Source organism: Zootoca vivipara, chromosome 6, assembly GCF_965207765.1.
Source record: "Zootoca vivipara chromosome 6, rZooViv2.hap1.1, whole genome shotgun sequence".
Lineage (NCBI taxonomy): Eukaryota > Metazoa > Chordata > Lepidosauria > Squamata > Lacertidae > Zootoca > Zootoca vivipara.
Genome location: NC_142589.1, coordinates 68325314 through 68344735, shown reverse-complemented (window position 1 = coordinate 68344735; position 19422 = coordinate 68325314). Strand labels below are relative to the sequence as shown.

The following is a 19422-nucleotide window of genomic DNA, read 5'->3' as shown; positions in this document are numbered from 1 at the left end:
GCCTGAGAGACATACTTTCTGGCTCAAGGTCAACCAGTGAGTTGAATGGGGTTTTGAGCTTGAGTCTCCTCAGTCCTAGCCTGACACCCTGTCTAGGCCCCACAACTCTCTCACTATCATTTTATCTTCTTAGTTTTATTAGCTGTGTGAGTAAGTGTGGCTGGTTGCTTTCAAAATCAAAAATGGGCTTAAGCATCTTGCAACTTCTGGGGATAACAAGCCTTGGGGGCCTACCAAACTCTCTGGTGTGTCGGCTTTCCAAATGGAGGGAGAATTTTAGGTCATGAGGTTCTGAAAACAAATAGTTCCCCATGGGAATGTTGACGTCCTGTGGTTTTGTGGATGGGCTACACCGCATTTCAAACTACAAGAAAGAAGATGACCTAGGGCAGCAAGTCTCATACGTTTGTTAGGGGGGACCTAGGCCTCTTCCTCTTTCCCCCTTGACCTCAAGGTTTTCAAGATGGAGGTGGAGGGAACAACCATTGTCACCTGCAATTCCTGTGCAATGTTTGTTTTCTTGCCAAAGGATGTGGGTAGCTACACCTGCAACAATTGCAAGTTGGTTGCCCTACTAGAAAACAAGGTTGCCCTTCTGGAAGAGAAGGTGCAGCAGCTTCAGGGGCGTGTGTCTACGCTCCAGAGAATTAAAGAGCTGGAGCTTTTCTTGGATGCAGCAGAGCACACTGTCTGCACCAAGGAGGAGACAGGGGATCTCCCTGAGGAGGAGGTCAGTTCCCCAACACAGCAGCCAGATGTATGGAGGAACGTGACTCATAGAAGTAGAAGGCCCAGGGATCGCTTTGAGTGCTTAGAATTACACAACCGTTTTGAAGTGCTCATGGAAGACGAGGAACAGACTCCACCTGAGGATCTCTCCCTCATCACAGTTGATGAGGAATATGAAGACGAGCAACCAAGTCAGTCCTCTGGAAATATGCAGGTAACCTTGGAAGGGACAGCACATAGAAGAATCCCAACCAAGCCTATGAAGAGGCGTGTAGTGGTGATTGGGGATTCCCTACTGAGGGGTACAGAAGCAGTGATCTGTGGGCCTGACAAGATGTCTCGAGAGGTGTGCTGTCTACCTGGGGCCAAGATCAAAGATGTAACAGAACGGCTGCAAGGAATCATAAAACCCACCGACAAATACCCCTTCCTTTTGGTGCATGTGGGAACCAATGACACTGCAAGCCATAGCTTACAGAAGATCAAAAATGATTATGAGGCTCTGGGCAGGAAGTTGAAGCAATTAGATGCACAAATTGTCATCTCTTCTGTCCTCCCAGTTGAACGACATGGCCCAGGGAGAGAGGGAAAAATAGGGGAAGTGAACAACTGGCTTCGCAAATGGTGCAAACAGGAACGGTTTGGATTCCTAGATCACGGTCTGCAGTTTCTTGAAGATGGATTTCTGGCAAGTGATGGACTGCACCTCACAAAAGTTGGGAGGAATGTTTTTGCCACAAAACTCAAAAACCTCATCAGGAGGGCTTTAAACTGACTTATGTGGGGGAGGGAGACAGTGGTCCTGAAGGTAGGAGTCTATCAAATGCTGAAGATGATCATCCAAATGTCAAGGACCAAATGGAGCAAGCAGCATGCAGACCTAGTGGTGGGACGAAAATATCCTTAAATAAGAGACATGGGGGAATGATCAACGGTCTTCAATGTCTGTATACTAATGCACAGAGCATGGGAAATAAACAAGATGAACTTGAGCTCTTGGTACAGCAAACTAAATATGACATAATAGGCATCACTGAAACCTGGTGGGATGAGTCTCATGACTGGAATGTAGTAATAGAGGGATACAATCTATTTAAGAGAAATAGACCAAACAGGAAAGGAGGAGGAGTAGCTTTATATGTTAGGGATATGTATACCTGTGAAGAGATCCAGGATTTAAAACTTCAAAGCCAAATTGAGAGTATCTGGGTCAAAATTAAGGGAGAGAAAAACAACAGTGATCTCATTGTGGGAGTTTACTATAGATCCCCAAGCCAAACTGAGGACACAGATGATGCCTTCCTGGAACAGATGGCCAAGCATTCCAAAGGAAGTGAGATAGTAGTAATGGGGGATTTCAACTATCCTGATATTTGTTGGATGTCAAACTCAGCCAAGAGCATAAGGTCGAACAGATTCCTCACTGGCCTTGCAGACAACTTCATTGTCCAGAAAGTGGGAGAAGCAACAAGAGGACCAGCCATTTTAGATCTGGTCCTAACCAATAGTGATGACTTGGTTAGTGGGGTAGAAGTGGCAGGATCATTAGGTGGGAGTGACCATGCTCTTCTGGAGTTTATTATCCAGCGAAAAGGAGCAACCAAGCATACTAAGGTCCAAATTCTAGACTTTAAGAAAGCCGACTTCAGAAAACTTAGGGAAACGCTGGGTGAAATCCCATGGACAGTAATACTAAAAGGGAAGGGAGTTCATGATGGTTGGGAGTTTGTTAAAAGGGAGATATTAAAAGCACAACTTCAGGCAATACCAATGAGACGGAAACATGGAAGGTGCCTAAAGAAGCCAGGCTGGCTATCTAAAGAACTTTTGACTGAGTTAAGATTTAAAAGGGATATGTACAAAAAATGGAAAAGGGGGGAAATCTCCAGAGAGGAATTCAAACATATAGCCAGCACGTGTAGAGACAAAGTCAGAAAAGCTAAAGCACAGAATGAACTCAGGCTCGCCAGAGAGGTTAAAAGCAACAAAAAGGGCTTTTATGGGTATGTCCGTAGCAAAAGGAAAAACAAGGAAACAGTGGGGTCACTCAGAGGAGAAGATGGTGAAATGCAAACAGGGGACAGAGAAAGGGCAGAACTCCTCAATGCCTTCTTTGCCTCAGTCTTCTCCAAGAAAGAAAACAACGCCCGACCTGAAGAATATGGAGCAGATGATTCAGCAGGGGAAACACAGCCCAGAATAAGTAAGGAGGTAGTACAAGAATACTTGGCTAGTTTAGATGTATTCAAGTCTCCAGGGCCAGATGAACTACATCCAAGAGTATTAAAAGAACTGGCAGAGGTGATTTCAGAACCACTGGCAATAATCTTTGAAAATTCCTGGAGAACAGGCGAAGTTCCAGCAGACTGGAGGAGGGCAAATGTTGTCCCTATTTTCAAAAAGGGGAAAAGAGAGGACCCAAACAATTACCGCCCAGTCAGCCTGACATCAATACCAGGAAAGATTCTAGAGCAGATCATTAAGCAAACAGTCTGTGAGCACCTAGAAAGAAACTCTGTGATCACTAAAAGTCAGCATGGGTTCCTGAAAAATAAGTCATGTCAGACTAATCTGATCTCATTTTTTGACAGAATTACAAGCCTGGTAGATGAAGGGAACGCTGTGGATGTAGCCTATCTTGATTTCAGCAAGGCCTTTGACAAGGTGCCCCATGATATTCTTGTAAAGAAGCTGGTAAAATGTGGGCTAGACAATGCTACCATTCAGTGGATTTGTAGCTGGATTACTGACCGAACCCAAAGGGTGCTCATCAATGGCTCCTCCTCATCCTGGAGAGTAGTGACTAGTGGGGTGCCACAGGGTTCTGTCTTGGGCCCAGTCTTGTTCAACATCTTTATCAATGACTTGGATGATGGGCTTGAGGGAATCCTGAGCAAGTTTGCAGATGACACCAAGTTGGGAGGGGTGGCTAACACCCCAGAGGACAGGATCACACTTCAGAATGACCTTAACAGATTAGACAACTGGGCCAAAGCAAACAAGATGAATTTTAACAAGGAGAAATGTAAAGTACTACACTTGGGCAAAAAAAATGAAAGGCACAAATACAGGATGGGAGACACCTGGCTTGAGAGCAGTACATGTGAAAAGGATCTAGGAGTTTTGGTTGACCACAAACTTGACATGAGTCAGCAGTGTGATGCAGCAGCTAAAAAAGCCAATGCAATTCTGGGCTGCATCAATAGGAGTATAGCATCTAGATCAAGGGAAGTAATAGTACCACTGTATTCTGCTCTGGTCAGACCTCACCTGGAGTATTGTGTCCAGTTCTGGGCACCACAGTTCAAGAAGGATACTGATAAGCTGGAACGTGTCCAGAAGAGGGCAACCAAAATGGTCAAAGGCCTGGAAACGATGCCTTATGAGGAACGGCTTAGGGAGCTGGGTATGTTTAGCCTGGAGAAGAGAAGGTTAAGGGGTGATATGATAACCATGTTCAAATATATAAAAGGATGTCATATAAAGGAGGGAGAAAGGTTGTTTTCTGCTGCTCCAGAGAAGCGGACACGGAGCAACGGATTCAAACTACAAGAAAGAAAATTCCACCTAAACATTAGGAAGAACTTCCTGACAGTAAGAGCTGTTCGGCAGTGGAATTTGCTGCCAAGGAGTGTGGTGGGGTCTCCTTCTTTGGAGGTCTTTAAGCAGAGGCTTGACAGCCATCTGTCAGGAATGCTTTGATGGTGTTTCCTGCTTGGCAGGGGGTTGGACTGGATGGCCCTTGTGGTCTCTTCCAACTCTATGATTCTATGATTCTAAGATTCCACCTAAACATTAGGAAGAACTTTCTGACAGTAAGAGCTGTTCGGCAGTGGAATTTGCTCCCAAGGAGTGTGGTGGAGTCTCCTTCTTTGGAGGTCTTTAAGTGGAGGCTTGACAGCCATATGTCAGGAATGCTTTGATGGTGTTTCCTGCTTGGCAGGGGGTTGGACTGGATGGCCCTTGTGGTCTCTTCCAACTCTATGATTCTATTTACGCTAGATGACAGCTGCCCTATGTTGCTGGAGGGATTTGGTGCCAAGGAGAGGGGAAACACTGCTTTGAAGTCTCTTTTTTCTCCCTTAGCCCTTCCAAAATCTAAGTATCTCCTCCTCTCCTCTCACCACAGGTCAATGTGTCCGCCTCAGATGTCAAAGGCATGGTGTACAAGTCCCAAGAGATCCAACGTGATGAGCTGGTAAGTGGCTTTGGAGCCAGCCAGAAACAACTGCACCTCGCCATCCCACCTGGTCAGGTGTGCATCCAACCCCACACCCTCCCTTATGTGCATTCTGTACCCTGTATTCATCCATCCAGACTCATCTATCTCCCCACCCCACCTCACAGACTAAGGCCTGAACTAGAAGAAACACCTGTCACCGAGCATGCAAGCTTTTTCAACAACAACAAAAAGTAGCTGGGGAGAGACATCTAGTTTGACCCTGAGAGCTGGGTGAAGTGGCTGTCATTTATCTCCCTATTTATTTTTTAAAAACTGGGCGTTGAGGCTTGCCTGCCTGCCCCTCTCCCTCTCTTTCCCCCCCCCTCTCCCCCCTCTCTCTCTCGTCTTTGCAGTCGTTCAAAGCTATTCTGTCATGTGATCATGCGTAGGTGTGGGAGAATGTATGCAGCAAGTAAAAATATGCTTCTGAAGGTAATTCTCCCTCCCTTAAATTCATGAATGAGCTTCCTGGAATCACTCCCGAGTTTTCAGCATGCTAGGCCCAGACCACACGTGGAAGTAGTAGTGTGGTGGCAGGGTTGAGATGCAGTGGCGTGGAGACCGCTCCCTGAGATAGTGGCAGACAGAGCAAGTCCTCTGCAGGCAGGAGGCCCCAGTTCCATCCCTGGCACCTTCAGGTGGTGAAGCAGCCTCTGCCTGATGCTTGGGACATAAGGAGAGGCGAGTCAAGACATTGGTGCAACAACCTTAGCTCCACTTGGAATGTAGCCACAAATGGATTAGCATCAGTTCTCTAGGGCTTCACAGAGGAATCTTGGTCAGACCACACCTGGAGTACTGTGTCCAATTCTGGGCACCACAATTTGAGAAGGATGTTGACAAGCTGGAACATGTTCAGAGGAGGGCATCAAAGATGATTAAGGGTCTGGAAACCAAGCCTTATGAGGAGCGGTTGAAGGAGCTGGGTATGTTTAGCCTGAAAAAGAAGAGACTGAGAGGAGCTAGGATACCCATCTTCAAATACCCCAAGGGCTGTCAGATGGAAGATGGAGCAAGCTTGTTCTGGAGGATAGGACTTGAACAATGGTCATCTCATCTAACTCCCTGTAATGCGGGAATGTTGCTCCAATTTTTATGTGCCCCAGCAAGCATGGCCAATGGTCAGGGATGATTTGAGATGGAATCCCGCAACATCTGGTGGAGCACCACACTGGCTACCTTTGACCCTAAGGCTTACAGCATCGCACCCAGTTGTTGTTGTTGCTGCTGTTGTTAAAAAAGAAACTAGTAGCATTTCTGTAGCTCTCTACTAAAGCCCTGATGCTCCAACGCAAAGCAGCCGAGTGCATGGACAAATTTCCCAGCAGATGTTTGGCACCGTCAGCTTTGGCACAATCAATCACCTCTGGGTGGATGGGAAAGGGGTGCTTAGACGCAGTTCCTCCATCCCCACCACCTCCCCAAAATGGCACTGGATGCTGTCGAAGCTGGCAGCGCCAAGCATCTGTTAAGCAGGTGTGCGTGGCATCGCATCCCATGTTCAGCAAATGGGAATAGCGCTGGATCCATGGGCTTTGGCCATGCCCATTTCTGCACATGTGGTCAGCATTCAGCAAGGCAAACGTCTCTCAAAATCTGGGCTTCGAAGCACGGGTTGCCCTTGTTGGATCCGGGTTCTAAAGTTACTCCCTTTCTTCCCCCCCCCCTTCTCTTTTTTTTTTTGCTTTTAACTTTAGTTCCTTTCAGAACTCTTGGGAGAATTCCATCTGCTCCTGGTGATTTATGAGTTTAATCTATCCGTTTGCTCTAAAATGTCCTCCAAAGACGATTCACTTTCTGTCATTTCTTCAGATTTATTGCCTTCATGGGGAACAGCTTGGGTGTATCTCACCAACCTTGTCTTTGTCTAAGACAGATGCAAAGCACTCATTTAACTTCTCTGCAATATTTCTGTCTTCCTTAAGTGTTTTTTTTACATCTTGATGGTCTAATGACCCAAGCAATTCTCCCTGGCAGGCTTCCTGCTTCTAATGTAACCCTTTTAAAATTCTTCTCCTTGGGCTTTTATGTTTCTATCTAGATGCTTCTCATTCTTCCTTTTTCTTCCTCTGTTCCCCCCCCCTTCTCCTACCTTATTAGGCATTTTATTATGTTTCAGCTGATAGAATTTCAGCTCCTTCATTTCCCTTCATTTGGGCTGAATCTCCACTTTTAGAAAAGGACATTTTCTCAATGTTATTCAAGTCAGTGCTCTTGGATCTTTATTCATTTTATTTTATTTTATTTATTAATATCTATTTCTTATTAAACATAAAATCAACATAAATCAACATATCACACAAAATACACCAAAAAAATCCAAATTATACAAAATTAAACTTATAATACAAAAAAGAAGGAAAAATATTGGATCTTTATTCAGAAAGGCTTAAAAATGTACCTTGGCAAAATTTCCCAGTCGGATGTCTTAGGAATTGCTCTTTTGGAGAGAAAAAAGAAAGAAAGAAACCTCTCCCTCTTGTAATGATTATTTCATCCTTGTTAATAGTAGGAAAGGGGAGAAATTCAATTTTGTTTCATTTTAATCAGCAGCTACCTATTTCACACTTCTTGAACCAATATGCCAAGCAAAACACAATACGTTCATGAATACAACATACAAATGCATTACATATTGGGAAACTGTTTTGCAAAGATCTATATACCGCAGGAGAAATTTGCACTAAAATGCTACAGATTTTTAAAAGGTGGTGTTGTTTTTACAAAAAAAAGAAAAAAATGCAAATTACTGCAGAAACATAAAGAACTTAAGGGTGGCATATATTTCATTTCATACATATATTAGCTTTACTTGGCTAGACTGCTTCGTTGCAAAATTTGGCGAACTGTGAATTTCAAAAGATGGCTGTGTTTCAGTCTGAATATTGTTTCAGAAAATGTGGTGGGTTTGCCTTTAAAAGCAAACAATCAAATTTCTTCCCCACACCCCTACCCCTCTTTTGTGTGGCGGCCATTCATATTTTTTTTCTTTCTATCTGCACAAATGTGTATGTTCATGGAATGACCTTATTTGTTTGTTCCAACTTTTTGGGATACAGAAATTGTGTCTGCTCCTTCTAGCCAATGTTCATTTCCTAGCGTGTTGCAGCTTGATGCACTTTTCCGAGTATCTCCTTTGATGTTGTTGCTGTTGTTGTTGTCCTGTGTACAAAAGCCATTCTCTGGCTTCTGTCTTTGCTGCATTCTGTTCAAGCTGTAGAATCCAAAGCAGAATGGGAGCAGGCTGGGAAACGTCTTAATGAACTGATTTCGGGCAAAGCACTAAACCATAGTGTGAGGGACAAGGGATACAGGGAAGTCCCTCCCATCTTAAGTTCCAGCCCATCCCCAAGCGCTGGAGAGAGTAGGGAGAGCTCTGCCTCCAGCGGAGAGTCAGGAAGTGGTGTCCGAGGCTCAGGCAAGGTTGCGGAGCCCATGCCCCAGGTGGGACAGGAAGATGGGAGCACGGGGGGAAGGCCAATCCCCCCAACTCCGGAATTGCGACGCAAACGTAGGGGGAAGAGGTTGGGTCTCCCAAAGCTTCTTTGCTGGAAGAAAACGCGCCAATCGCCATTCGGAGGTTCTGACACCTCACCTTAAGCATGTATATAGATCGTTCTGACCACTGTAAATAATCAGCACTTAATAAAAGCCTAAAAAGACTATGCTGGAGTCGTTACTCTAGAGTAGCCACATCAGGCCCTCTGACACATAGATTAGCAATTTGAGGGTGAACTGAGGAGAGTCCCTTCCCCTTGGTGTGGCCATGAGGAGGAATTCAGAAGCTTTTGCTTCTGTTCTAGATTAACTGCAGTATTAGCATGTTGTCTGAACCCAGACCAGACTGTGGTTAATCTTAAATATGATTAGTTAAAACAAGCCAAAGGACAGTGTCCCCCACAGGGGAGAATTTTATTTCTTTAAAGCATTTGTGTCCTGCTCTTCAGCCCGGAGTGGCTTTCATGCAATCAGTTGAAACAAGACAGTCCCTACCTGCAGGCTTACAATCTAACAGAGGGCCTTTTTGGTAGTGGCACCCTCCCTGTGGAACCACCTCCCTTCAGATGTCAAGGAACTGCACAACTTTTAGAAGACATCTGAAGGCAGCCCTGTATTGGGAGTTTTTTAATGTTTGATGTTTTCTTATGTTTTTATATATGCTGTAAGCCACCCAGAGTGGCTGGGGAAACCCAGTCAGAGGGGTGGAGTATTATTATTACTGACAAACATGACACACAAAGAGAAAGGGACAGGGAGGGAAGAGGAATAACTCAGGCACCAAATTTCACATAGTTCTTATAATGACTAGCTGATGGAATGAGCCTTGCTTTGTATCTCACCCATTGATGCAGGCTGGCGGAATGGGCTGCAATATGGAAGACTGTGTTCAATAAGATCACTCCAGGCACTGATGATTCTGAAGTTGAGAAGAGGCAGAAACATGCCCCATATCCGTGGTCTTGCCTATATGCAGCCGCATGATTTTGTGCCATAGAAGCTTAAACACCCCCTGCCACACTGCGAAGCCCGAATAACTTTTAATAATTGCTCGCCATTTATGAGCAGGCTCAGGGTCTGACTTTGAGTCAGGGCTTTAGAACTGCGGCACATGAGGAAATAAGGAAGGGAAAGCTTCAGAGTTCCTTAAGCACAGAGTTCCTTAAGCAAGTATTCTCATCAGGGACAAAAAGGAGGGATTGATTGGCAAGGATGGCCACCTATCAGGGATGCTGTACAAGTGGCTTTCCCACAATGGTGGAGGGTTAGACTAGAGGATCTTTTGGGGTCCTTTCTGACTCTGCGATTGTAAGTGGTATTGGCTCATCGAAACCTTATGCATATTTTGTCTTTTAACGTCTTTACGATGCTCTTGGTTATATGCCAAATTCCAAATCCCCGTTAGAGTCAGTTGACTCTGTGCCCCGTGTACATCTGTTGTAATATAAACCTCCAGCTACACCTTGGCCTCTGCTTTCTCTGTTGTGGCTGGTTGTTAGTTCAGCTCTTTTCCAAAAGGATCACTGGCATCAGATTACTCTGCAGGAAGCAGGGTGATCCGGTTTGCTTCTCTGCAGAATCCCAAACCAAAGAGAACTTTATCTTAAGGGAGTTGGGTGTTTTGTTTTGTGTTCTGTGACTGAGGTCACCCTCTGCTTTGTGTCGCTTTTTGCTTCCTGGTTTATGGATTTTTTCAAATTGCGCTTGAAGGAAAGGTCACTTCTGCTACATTTCTTTTGTTTGTGGGCATTAAAGGAGTTTTCTTAGGGGGGAAATTGGAGATGGAAGTGTTGGCTTTCCGGTAAGGGCAAAACTGTCATCCAGTTTGCTTGGCCACAGACGTCCTTTGTATTCTGCAAAACCAGGTGATGGCAATCAGTTAAGGTGCCTTGACAAAGGATGCTAAAGTTGAGTTTTTGTCTCTTCTTTTTCAATAATAATAATAATAATAATAATAATAATAATAATATAGAAATAACCAACCATCTCCACATGGCAAAATGGCATAGAAAGTAGAAGCACCATTTTGCAAACTGAAAAAGTGTTCATTCCGGCCCCATGTAGCTTTTACATCTGAATTACAGATGCAGGAACTTTAAACATTGACTTAAGAATCATTTGTGAAAATGGCCTTGGGCGGGAGAACAAATCCCATTTTATTTCTGCTCTGAATGCCTGACGAATGCTGCTGGGATCAAAAGCTTACACTGAGCGCTGTGGAACTTTGCAACAGTTGATGTAATCTTTACCTAATCCTTTTCTTCTTAATAAGTAATGCCTTTTGTGAGTGCAAATTCCATCCCAGTCTTTATCCGCACAACAGCCCTGTGAACAAAGCCCCTACTCTCACTTTTTAACAGGTCAGAACCAAGTCAGTAGGTGGCTTGCCATTGGCTTCATCATGATTGGTGCCTTTCTACGCATTTCATGGCAGAAAACTGACATTTGCCACCAGTGGCGTAGTACTCTGGGGTTGTGAGAGGTGAAAAAGCCCATTAGTATTTCTTTAGCAGAGTCCCTGTCTCCAGGGTCCTAGAGACACCCAATTGGCATGAAAGAGGGGTTTGTAGTATGCTTCAAAGCTGAGCATCTAGGAACCACCAGAAACACAAGGTGCTTCAATTTCAAGAGAATGGTGTGCAAGTTCTGTTACATCCGATGAAAACACAACAGGTCGCTCCAAAAGAAGATATCGGAGCACTCCAAATCATTTGCTGATATACGTGCACAAAAAAATGGCAGATCTAGTTGAAAGGAAACACAAGGAAATCTGCACTGATGGTTGCAATGCGGGCTAGATTATACAATAATCTTATAATTGTACAATAATAATAATCTTAGAAGAGAGGAGCAACCAACACTAGTTCTTCTAAGATTGTGCCTATATTATTGCTCCCTGTAATAAACCCTCAACCAGCTGAGCTTAATGTCATCTTAGAAGTGAAACAGAATTACCCAAAATATAAGGTGTTGATTTCTACATACTAGGCGGTCTGCCTAGGTATGCAAAAGCATTTAAGTTGGGAATTAAAATTATTGGGGGGGGGGTTCAAGAACCTATGAACTTCAGGAAGTGATACTTTTTAGTGCAGGAATTAAGATCCTCTATTGGTGTGGTAGTAGGGCCCACCAAAAATAAAGCAGTCATTTCTTTTTACTCAAACTGGCCTGCAGTGGTATATACATGTGTAAATTAAAAGGGCATGTTCCTGTTGAAGATTCATTCCCCGTGTCTGCAGTCATGAGATTGTTGTCTATCACATGACTGTGTATGTTTTCGTTCCATAGAGTGGGAAGTGACGAAGACAGGATGTTTGTGTTACTGTATTCCGTGAAATGGGGTTATTGTCCTTTGTTCTTTCTTTTTGCTGTCTGATGCTAGAGAGAGAGGGAGCCATGTTGCAGTGCTCCATGTGTGTTTATATGTAAATAAAGTAGATTAGCCAAATGCTGAGTTGCTGAGGTCTGTTACGCAAACTGCGAACACTCTGCAGATCCCTGAGTGTGCTGATGTCTGCTGGCATCAGTCGCTGTGATGTTCGGGCAGAAGAAAGCTTTCAAAGCTCCCGAACGATCGACCAGAAGGGAGAAAACATGCCAGTCAGGCATGTGTCTCTGCCAGGGTCCTACACGTGACTAGGACAATTCCTAACAGTTCCAACCGGGCAAAGGCACTCAAGGGTACAGAGTGTGGCCGGTGAGGCTAATGTCTTGGAGAAAGAATTTGGCCTACAGAGAGGGCCACAAAGAGAGGCCTGCAGAGCCAAATTCTGCAACTGGTGGGATGTTATGCAAGTTGAGAAGAAGAAAAGCTAACTGGGTGGTGGAGGAGAATAGGCTTGCTGAGCCTGTAACAGTTCTATCCAGCTTTTTCCATTGAAATGCCTAAGGCAGCTTACGAGAGGCGTTAAATAAGTACTGTAATGCACAACATAAAACCAGAAGATAGCACATGAAAACAAAAAAAAATCAAAAATAGAGTTTAAAACATCAGCAGGACGGCTTGCCAGAGAGAGAGAGAGCAGGGTCTTGGTGAGCCATTGAAGTGTCATTGGGAAAGAGTCAAGGCAGTCTTCCTCAGAAGAGGAATGCTGGGCGCAGTTACTGAGAAGGCTCTCTCTTATGTCCTAGCAAACAGTTTGCATGTTGGCAAAATTCAAAGGAGGTGCTCTCCAGAAGATCTTAATGAGCTCATATGGGAGGAAGATGTTTAACTTTCCTGGTGTTAAGCATTTAAAGGCTGCATTCGGACATCGCAAACTATTATTTATCATGACAGGAACAAGTTATGGCTTGCCTTCATCTTGCGTCCTCCCTCCTTCCCTCTCCTCCTCCAACATAGTTGCAAGGAGTTTCATAGTTGGAAGCTTCCACATCCATTTTGGATTAACCACAGTTTAGCATTATGTCCAAAATCTAAACTGTGGTTAACCTTAACAGCTTGTTGAAACAAGCTAGCTCTGTAACCTATGTTTAGAAGTTGGCATGTTTAAAACAAAGCATAGTTAAGATTAACTGCTGTTAAAAATTAATTTCAAAGAAGATGACTTCAGTTTGTTGGGTTCAGGTAAAAAATGGCAAACCGGTTATTTATTTATTTTAAGTAAGAGCTTCCCAACTTCTCGTCATAGTTTCACCAAAGGACGCATGCAAGCCCAAGGCTCACCACAGCTCATTCCGATTATGACAAACCATGTTCTATGTCCAGATGCAGCCAGAGTTGTTGTTGACATCTTTCTGTCTCACAAGACAATGGAGTGTGCCTCTGAGGGTGAAGTCAAACCGCTGGAGAATCACAGCACCTGCTGTGGCTGCAGAGACCGGTAGCTTATAACTGGAGCCTCCTGCATTGTTTTTACTGTGATAGCAGCAACAAAGTGACCTCCCCGGGGTGCAAGCCTGGGCAGTGTGTATGGAGGTCCTGGGCTGCCCAGACAACAAGAGCCCCCTTTCTGCTTTGCTGATAGGGTCCAAAGGAAAGCAGAGCAATACATTTGGCACCAGCTTGGCTGCAGGAACTGCTGGAAGGAGGTGGTACAAGGCACCATCCAACCATCTTAGGGACTCCACTTGGGATTTGTGTAGGGTTTACTTTTTGGCACCTCCCAAAGATGTCCCTCAAGGCTGCCAGCATATAGCTATCAGATTAACAGCAGAGCAATTCTAACCGACTTGGTCTTCATCCCAAATAGAAATGTTTTTATATAACATCTCCCATGTGCATCACTTTATTGCCACTTCCAGCTACAGATCACCTTTTTTTTTTTTTACTAGATCAGCCAGAAGGCAATGTGGGCCATGTCTGGACAATTTCATACTATAGCAATAAACACACAGCTGTTTTCTTTATTTCTTCCATGGGATCTAGGCATCTTCTGTTATAGAAATGTTGCATCCCCCCCACCACTCAGCGTTTGTTTCCCCTCCAGAATTTCGTCACTGGGGGAGAGGATGTCAAAGATTTTCCCAACCAACTATGATATATTGTTGGTTGTTTGAGTGTCACGTGGAAGGTGATTGCATCACCGGAAGCCTTCCTATGATACTACTGAGGTGTGCGACATTTTCTCAACTCCCCTTAATCTTTTTGTAAAAGTAAATAAATGCATTTTTATAATGGCCTCGGCGGCAACATACACTCCTGAGCTACTAGAATGCTGGTTTTGAAAGAAAAGGCACCGTGTTTAGGAACTCTTTTCATCTCACCCCTCCTTGGTGTTGTAGGAACAAGACTTCCCTCCTTTTGTATTGTGAGCAATCAGATTTGGAAGAAATGAAGTGGAACTCACCATGCTTATGATATCATTGGATCTCTTCTTCCACAGGAACCAGACACCTTGGTAACCATCAACAGGGGTGCCCTGATTGGCCTCCTTGTAGTGGCAGTTGCTGTTGCCATGGTGATCATCATCAGCCTCCTGATGGTTCGCCGGAAGCCCTACGGGACCATCAGCCATGGCATTGTTGAGGTACTGTTGGAAAGGACCATCTTTCCCCCTAGAGATGCTGGATGCATGACTGGAGAAGGATGCTAGCTAGGTCCTTGGCATTCAGGCTCATAGAAGACCCTGAACTCTATTACTACTATATAATTATTATTGCTACTCTTTCCACTTGTAGAGCACTTAGTACCTGGAGATCTCAAAGTGGTTTATGACAGACAGACACACACACACACACACACACACACACACACACACACACACACATCCAATAAAAACAATGTCAAATGATGTACATCTAAAACACAGCATCCATATCCCTAAAAGCAATATAAAAAGGTCAGAGAGTGTTACAAAACAGCATAATGTAGAATCCCAGCCAACATAAAACACCCTATTCATACAACCACTTGCCTAGTCTCACACTCACACTCCATTTGCACAACCACTGTAACCGTTATGTCCATCAGTCAACCAACCATTCACACACAAACTGCACTCACTCAGTGGTATTACAGCCCACATGCAAAGGGTCACTGCTGAGCATAAATATGTAAAAGGCTCTTCCTCACCTCTGAAGCACTTATGCCCTCATGCTGCACACTCCCTTGACCCTCACTTAGTTTATCATGCCAGTCTGGGAGAAGTGACGGCGGGCAATGGCATGTGGGGAGAAGGAAGGCCTGTCCCTTCCCTTTGTGATTCCCCCATCACTCTTGACACAGAGAGGTTCAGTGACCCTTCATAAGGCCAATTGTCATTGCAGTAGCCCTTGGCTACTAGTAGACCCCAAGGGCTTCTATGACTCCCTGACACACTGCACCAGGATGGTGGAGAAGAAGGGGGGGAAGGGAAGGACCTCTCTTCTCCAGGTGGTTAAGTAAAGGGAAAGGAGGGGCAGTGGGTTTAGGAGTCTTGGGGGAGGGTGTTTTGAGCACCAGGCAAAGCTGCCCAGGAAGGGATACAGTGGAACCTCGGTTTATGAACAACTCGGCTTACGAATTTTCGGTTTACGAACGCTGCGGACCCATCTGGAACAGATTAATTCACTTTCCATTACTTTCAATGGGAAAGTTTGCTTCAGTTTATGAACGCTTCAGTTTATGAACAGACTTCCGGAACCAATTGTGTTCATAAACTGAGGTACCACTGTATTTTCTAAGCCTTAGAATGGCTTGGAAAGCAAACATTAACTGTGCGCGTGTGTGTGTGTTTAATTCAGTTTTATTTTCCAGCCAATTTGAGGTGGGTGGGCCAAGTCTGCCCATCTCTAATCTAATCCAGCCCTGAGCCTGAAAGACCAGGAGTTCTCCTCAGCCCAGAGGAAAGAGTCTGTCCACCACTAGGAAAGCCATTCCAGAGCAAATGGCACTGGATGGCTCTTACTAGGGAACCAAGCCACATATTTCATAGAAAAGCAGGGGGAACAAAAGCAGAGTTTCTTGCCAAAATGACCTGAGGGGGGAAACTCTTGAACCCAAATATGGCAATGAAGCAGACGCCAAGTATGAACATATTGCATTCCTGCAGGGAAATAAATATAGTATTTTTCCCATGTAGGAATCTTGTGACAGGTAAAGCCCGCCCACTACAGTTTTGTATAAGTTTTTTGGGGGGCATAGCTTTGGGGGGGTCATAGCTTAGACGCTGCCCTCTGGGGTCCTTTGCTGGTGGACTCTTGGTGATCCCACAACTTTGTTTAATGCCCTCCTCTCTTTCTCTCTCTTCCTCACCCCCTTTTGCACATGGCAGGTTGATCCCATGGTTAGCCCTGAGGAGCGACAGCTGAACAAGATGCAAAACCACGGCTACGAGAACCCCACCTACAAATTCTTCGAAGAGATGAACTGAGCTCCTCAGTGCTGGGGGGGGGAGGCGGGGGACGTGGTGTCACTGGGGGAGGTGGCCGTTGCCATGTGGGGGGGAGGGGGTGGTATCTTCAGCGGGGAGAGGGGGAGGTTCCACGAGCACTTCCACACCGAGCCCCTCTTTCTGTACCCTGGCTGAGCCGTGCCCCCTCCCTCTGTCCCTCCTCCACCTCATTTTCGTTCTTCCATTGGCCATATTCCTCCTCACACATGGGCGAGTGCTCTCACACACATGCATCTTTCTGAGCCTTACAGCTCTCAACACTGGCCTGCCACTTGCAGTTTCCCATCTCTTCTCGCCTCTCTCCATCACCAACCACACTCTCGATTCTTCATCATTTTTTAAGAACCACACACACACAGAGAGAGAGAGATACACACACCCCACACTTTCAAGCTGCTGGTATCAGGTGCAGTCTCTGGGTATCTCAGCTCCTGTCCTCTGAATACCTCTGCAGCCATTGCCCAGACTGCTTATTAAAGCCACAGTATCATCCTGGGGCACCAAGAACCAACCACACACACGAACACATCCTTAAAAACTCATGTGTGCACACCACTAACCAATGCTCAACTTGTGTGGGGCTATCGCATGCACAACATCCTAACCTGCACCAGGGACAAATCCCATTTTGTTTTTGAAATTACAGCCCAACCCTGTGTGCCCTCGACATAACACTGCATTCCATGAACCCCCCCCCCTGCATCCATCCATTGCACTCACTTGCAACTCCATTTTGCAGGGATTTTTATTTTGAGAAATTGAAAGAAAGAAAACACACACACACACACACAAACCATGGAACGCCCGTAGTTTACATGCAAGACAAAGAGTGCCCCGCACACTCTAATTGCCCCGTTGCTAACCTAGTCTGCCTCCAGCATAGGAAACGAGTCCACCTACACTTGCTTGCCTTTTCTGTCTCCACTTGTATTATGCTTCCTTTTGAACTCCTCACTAGTTGCACTTAATTTATTGGAAAGCCAGCTAAAGAGGGGTAGACCTGAGTAGGTGAACCCTCTGCTTCCCTTGGCCCAGTTAACTTCCATCAGCACCTTACTGACTAGTTTTGGAGAGGGAAGGGGGAAGTGAGGATTAAAGGTCTCCTCCCCGCCTCCTAGTCCTCCCTCTCTTTCTCCTCTCCCCGCCCCCGCCCCAATCAAAAGATGTACGGGATAGGAGGGGCAAAGTTGCTGAAACAGATAAGAGGGCTGGTCTTTGTCCATCCTAAAGTTCAGCAATTGTTTGGGTTTTTTTTCTTCCAATGGGGGTGGTCCATTATAGGGCTAGGCTGTCATAAACATATGCCTATTTTTGTCATTTGCAGCAAGATATTTTTCCTTACAGTAGGACCTTGCCAATCACGCAATAGGGTGCTGCCATCTTGACTTGATCACCTTCCAAAGCAATGCATATTTTGGGATGAGCCATCTCAGCATCTGAAAATGAAGGGAATTGGGGACTGTACGGGCTCCATTCTCTTGCCATCTCTGATGGTGTACACCAATTGCACTGTAGTGTTTCCCCACCCCCACCCCCACTACTGGATAGGCCTTGTCCTGCCTTTTGGACTGTACCATTTTACTAGCTCTTCTGGGCGGTTGCAGTTGGGTGACAAGCCAAGGGAATAGACCATAAAGTTGGCATATGTCAAATTGGGACTCTTGAGCTGGATTAGAAGAAACGATGCTTTGCCCTGGTTTTGATTTTGTTTTTGGTCCCCCCCCCCACCAGTGATTTAATGCCTTTGAGGCATTGGGCTTCCTAACTGTGAAGGGTTAAGTTCGTAAGAAAAAGACCTGATGGATCAGGTCAGTGACCCATCTAGTCCAGCATCCTGTTCTCACGCTGGCTAACCTGATGCCTCTGGAAAACCTGTAGGTAAGGCCTGAGCATGGCAGTAACTTCTCCTCCTGCAGTTTCCGGTTTTCGGAAGCATTCGTGTCTTTGACAGAGGAGGCAGAGTATAGGCATCACGGACAGTATCCAATGATCCTATTGTTGCCAGATCCTATTTCACGCTGGGCTCTTGGCCTTTAAAGATCTTCCTAGGAGATAAAAGATTAGTGTGCTATCCACTCGGTCAAGGGAGCCAGCGTGCCCAGAGAACCGCCTCCTCCAATAGGTTCCTGCAGTCCCAGAGGTGGGCCAGCCCCCTGCAACCTCTGTACTCAAGTTTTGAGAATGAAGAATGTAAGGCTTTGCGCCCCCAACTTCCTCTGTTAATTCCCTCGTCGTTTATTCACTCTGTGTGCCCTTCCTTGTCCTGTTTTGGGTTTAGTTCTTGTTCCTTTTTTTTTTAAATGCTGACACTCTTGAAATCAAGATGCAAATGTCAAAACAGACAAACCAGGAGATGGATTTCAATTGCCAGCCCTCCCACCAAACTAATAAAATGTTGTCACTTCTCTAACCCCAGCGCCAGACCCAGACTCTTCTGTGAATGGGGCCATGGTGGGGAAGGATGGAAATGGGGCAGTGGGCTCTGTGTGTGCACACACTTTCCACTCTTTGCTGGAAACGCGAGGTTTCAAGGAGGAGGTTGGGGGAAGGGGATATAAGAAGACCGTCTTAGTTCATAAACATCCTCTCCCAATTCTCTATGATGGCCAACCAACACGTTGCCATCGAGGATAATCTTTGGACTCTTACCCTCTCCTCCTCACTTCCTGCATAGGCCCAAATCAGAAAAACTATGGTTTGTGCCAGAGATAGGGCACCTGGTTCCCTTCAGAGGTTGCTGGACCACACCTCCCATAAGCCCTGCTAGCTGGGGTTGATGAGAATTGGAGTCCAACAACATCTGGAGAACCATAGCTTGCTTCAGCTGTGAAGGGAGGATATCCAAGCAAGTGTGGGGAGGACCGAAACTTGTTCACATCAGCCAAACTGTGATTTGGGTTTTCTGCTCAACCAGGCCTAACCCTCCCAGAGCTCTTCGTGCTTCAAGTGATGCAATATCGGTGATCCACCACCATAGACAAAGCCTTCACGGTCACCTTACTAATTCAGGCCAATGGAGATCAGGCACACATTCAACTTTACATCCTGGCCCTTTGTGAATCAGTCCATCCATATGTTTGCAAGGGGGGATGAGTGCAGTAATGGGGAACCTGTGGGGCCCCACAGATGTTGTTGGACTCCAGCTCCCATCATCCCCAG

General features: G+C 45.5%; 1 protein-coding gene across 2 annotated transcripts in view; it reads left to right on the top strand.

Moving 5' to 3' along the window:
- APLP1 (amyloid beta precursor like protein 1) overlaps nt 1–18673 on the top strand; it is a 55736-nt gene extending 37063 nt beyond the window's left edge. The window contains exons 14-16 of one of the 2 annotated variants that reach the window (XM_088671138.1): nt 4859–4927; nt 14275–14418; nt 16144–18673. In XM_088671138.1, the coding sequence (XP_088527264.1) occupies nt 4859–4927; nt 14275–14418; nt 16144–16242 (312 nt within the window). In that variant the 3' untranslated portion in view covers nt 16243–18673. Of the gene's footprint in view, nt 1–4858; nt 4985–14274; nt 14419–16143 lie in introns of both variants that reach the window. The other variant, XM_088671137.1, reaches the window with a different exon arrangement.
- Nucleotides 18674–19422: the final 749 nt, after the last annotated feature.